Source organism: Babylonia areolata, chromosome 31 (genome assembly GCF_041734735.1).
Source record: "Babylonia areolata isolate BAREFJ2019XMU chromosome 31, ASM4173473v1, whole genome shotgun sequence".
Lineage (NCBI taxonomy): Eukaryota > Metazoa > Mollusca > Gastropoda > Neogastropoda > Buccinidae > Babylonia > Babylonia areolata.
Window position 1 is genome coordinate 20,577,827 of NC_134906.1, and position 4,140 is coordinate 20,581,966.

The 4,140-nt window shown below is 41.6% G+C and overlaps 1 protein-coding gene across 1 annotated transcript in view; it reads left to right on the plus strand.

Annotated features, from left to right (window-relative positions):
• The first annotated feature begins 296 nt into the window (after positions 1 to 296).
• Positions 297 to 4,140, plus strand: part of LOC143276042 (uncharacterized) — a 72,542-nt gene continuing 68,698 nt past the window's right edge. Inside the window, exons 1-5 of the mRNA XM_076580429.1 lie at positions 297 to 389; positions 1,724 to 1,780; positions 2,234 to 2,394; positions 2,851 to 3,096; positions 3,474 to 3,626. Of these exons, the coding sequence (XP_076436544.1) occupies positions 332 to 389; positions 1,724 to 1,780; positions 2,234 to 2,394; positions 2,851 to 3,096; positions 3,474 to 3,626 (675 nt within the window). The 5' untranslated portion in view covers positions 297 to 331. The remainder of the gene's footprint in view (positions 390 to 1,723; positions 1,781 to 2,233; positions 2,395 to 2,850; positions 3,097 to 3,473; positions 3,627 to 4,140) is intronic.

Consider the following 4,140-nt stretch of genomic DNA (forward strand, 5'->3'; position numbering starts at 1 on the left):
CAAACTTGGGAGAAAGGGCGACACCGGGATTTGAACCCAGACCCTCGCACACAGACACTGTGTTGGTAGATATGCGTCTTAACCATTCTGCCACGAAACAGAGTGTGTGTTGACGAACAAGAGAAGACGAAAAGTGTTTGGCCCCCGTCAGAGGCCCCTCAGAACATTTTGCTCTCTGATCTCAATGTGCCTGATAACCCTGTTTCCCGGGGTGGACTTTCATCCTTTGGTTGCAAGGTGGGTCCTTCTGAAAAACCGGGCTATAAAAGGGTGGGTGGCAACACGGGTAGATCATACCCAGCTTCAACCCTTTCCTCCTGTGACCAGCACCATGAGGGGACTCCCCGCCTTGGTCACTGTTCTGGCCCTCCTGGCACCCGCCAGGGGAGGTAAGTGCTGCTCTCTTCTACATCATTGTCTTTGGAAAGTGTGTAGCGGTTTGTGGCGGTTTGTGCTTGTGTTCGATTGACTGAGTTTTTTAATTCATTTTCTATCGCCTGGTTCAGTGGTTCATAGGTTCGTTGGGATAGGTTGTTTGATATTGGATACATGGAGAGGGTGGATAGAACTGATAGCCATCGAGATATTCAGGTACAGGGTTGAGAAATGTCTTTTGTGGTTCAAAGTTCTTTATTGTCAATAATTTATTTCGGTTGTTCGGTTGTTGTTGTTGTTGTTTCTTGTTTTTGTTTTTTGTTTGTTTGTTTGTTTGTTTTGTTTGTTTGTTTGTTTGATTTTTTATTTCTTTTCTTTTCTTGTTTGTTTGTTTTTTTGTCTTTCTTTCTTTCTTTGAATATTCATATCTTTATTTCCTTCTTATTCATTTGCTTTTTTTTTTTTTTTTACTTTGTTGTGCTTCTTATCTTGAGAGAACTTTCTTTTATTCGACATTCCCCCATACAAATTCAAACATTTGTGTTTTATTCTGGTATAGTTTGCTGCATTTTACTTGTATCTGAATGTTTGATACTGTTCTGTTCAAGTCGTTTCGGAATCGTTATTTGGCAAAACAGACAGTCCCATCAGAAGTCAATAGCTGCTGTCTTGTGGCATTGTACTCTTCTGAAAGCCAGTGTTCTGGATATGTTTTAATGAAAAGGACACTACTGAAAAAAAATAAAATAAAATAAATAAATAAATAAATATATATATATATATATATATATATATATATATATATATATATATATCCTCAATATCCGAACATCATCGAGTGTATGCTTGTAAATAAGAAAAGCTGAGAGTGGATGGGAAAAGCTTTTCGTTTCAGAAAAAAAAAATCGAACTCGAGATCGAAGAATCAGAGCAATTAATGCTTTACAACGCACCAGTATAAAAGCTTCAAATGCTGTCTTAAACGAAGTATTCAATTCCTTGTTGCTTTTCATTTTTTACGTGCTATGGGTTTCATGGATCATTTTTCTTTCATTGTTCAGAGTTTACTTAGTTTTCTTTCTCCATCTTTTCATCCTACTCTCTCTCTCTCTCTCTCTCTCTCTCTCTCTCTCTCTCCATTTAAAAATATATATTTTATTTGTTTTTCTTTCGTACCCAGGCATACATTTGAAATATGCAAAAAAAAAGTATTCAGTAATTATGTTATCTTATTACCTTGGTGAGAAGTTTCCTTCGTTCCATTCGTTTTGTTCGTTCGTCAGTTAGCTGTGTTGTCTGTGTGACAACAGGTGATGATGTTGTTCTTGCCGCTGTTTTTTTTCCACAGGTCCAATCAGCTCTTCACGGGATGATGATGGTTCACAATGCGCCAAGAAATGTGTTGGTGAGTTTGGTGTGTGTGTGTCCTTAAAGTTAAAGCCTGTGAATGTGTTGGAGAGTCTGTGAAATGTTTTGATGTGTTGTAATGCCTCCACACGTCAGTATTGTTTTGTACAGAAGGATATTTTTTTTTTATTAAAACTCGTTCAGGATATTGTCCTTGGCAACGGGGACGCTAATAAACGCAACGGAGCGATTCAGTTGAGCCGAGTGCACTGTCTGGTTCCTCTGTGTTAGCTTTAATTGATAAATGTTTTGAAAATACAAATTCTCTTCGTTGATGTTGTTTTGATGCAAACGCACAACACTACAGGTGTGTGTGTGTGTGTGTGTGTGTGTGTGTGTGTGTGCGTGTGTGTGCGTGTGTGTGTGTGTGTGTGTGAAACACAGCACATTGAAATGTCCAAACTATACCTACGTTCTACAAACTCCCTTTCCTGTTGCTCTGTGCACACAGCTTCCAACAAGTTCCAGTATGCCCGAGACACGACCTACGAATTCGATTACGTGGCAGAAACCGCCACCTCTATGGAGGATGCCAGTGAGGACACTGCACGCCTGTCTGTTGCCGCCACCGCCCTTGTACACGTCATCGGGGACTGTGACATGGTCCTTCAGGTCAGATGACGTCACTGCATACACATTAAACAAAAGTGATTTTGTAGAATTGTAGAATTTTAGATCTAGTAAGAACGTTCCAGTCATGTTTAGATCATAGAACAGTTTGACTGTGATTCTAATGTGGTCACTGAAGGTGTGTTGAATGTGAATGTGAATACTGCCTAACTGGCAGAGAGAGAACAGAAGAGAACAAAGTACTAATACGACATTCTGCAGCATAGTTAGATATAACTTGCCCTGCTCTCTCTCTCTCTCTCTCTCTCTCTCTCTCTCTCTCTCTCATTCTCTACCCCACACCCACCCCCTATCTGTGCTGTAATCAACATCAGGAGTTTACATGCTTTTTCAGAAACCATCACTATCAATCGACACATAATTCCTGTTCCTTTTGCCCGTCACCTTTCTCACCTACCACTGCTACCACATACATCAAAGTTCTTTCTTTCATTTCAGTTGCGTGACGTCACCGTCAAGGAATCTGACCCCAGCTCACAGAGCATGCGCAATGCACCTGAATCAGCACGTGCAGCCGCTCTTCTGGAAAGACAACCTCTCCGCTTCTCCTTCCAAGATGGCGTCGTGGACGAGTTGTGTCCCTCTGAGGAGGAGGAGTTGTGGGCCTTGAACGTGAAACGTGGTGTTCTGTCTGCCTTCCAGAACGGCATGACTCGTCTGGACTCTGACCAGACTGTGACTGAGGTGTGTGTGTGTGTGTGTGTGTGTGTGTGCGTGTGTGAGCACAAACTAAATGAAGTGTTGATAACGTTGTTGATAATGATAAAAAAATAAGATGTTGACAACAGCATGATTGTGTTTTAATCCTGTTTTACAGTATTGTTCAAGTTATGAAGATGGTGATGATGAAAAATACCGTCACATTTCTTGTTGCTATGTGTTGTGGTAAAACAACTACACAACATAAGTCCATAAGAAATATATATTCTGGGTCAATGTACTGCAGAAACGACCTTTTGAAAAATCTACATTGAGTTCGCTATTGCTCTAGTTATGAAAATGATGTTGAATACCTGTCACACCTGCTGTTACCATGGTGACACGAAGCGCGTGCTGTGCAGGTGGACGTGGCAGGCACGTGCCCCTCCCAGTACCAGGTGACGAACAAGGGCTGGTACTCCACCACAGTGACGAGAAGCAAGGACCTGCTGGCCTGCACCGGTCGTCATGACTACCAGACTGCCCTGCAAGCCTCCCCTTACCACGTGCAGTCCGTGAGTAGTAGCACCACGCTCGACAGAATTTTCTCCCACTCCACTAGACATTGAGTGGTGGTCTGAACGCTTGTCATTCGGATGAGACAATAAAGTGAGGTCTCGTTTGTATCATGCACTTTGCGCACGTAAACGAACCCCCGGCAACAAGAGAGTTGTCCTTGGTAATACCATCTTGAAAACTCTGTTTTGGCATGAAGACAAATTTCCCATGCAGACTGAAAAAAGGAAGGAAAAAAGGAGAGCAGCCCAAATTGTACACAGATATTCGTGTTATGATAAAATTTGATACAATACAATACAGCACAGCACAGCACAATCCAGTGCAGTGCTGGTTCACTGTAGCCATTCCATGTCTTATCCTCTCTGAGGCTTTGTGTGTGTGTGTGTGTGTGTGTGTGTGTGTGTGTGTGTGTGTGTGTGCACGTACCCTAGTCAATATTCTTTCTTTCTAATCTAAAGAAACCACACCATAAATAACGGATTACAAACTTTTCAAAATATAAAAAAAAAT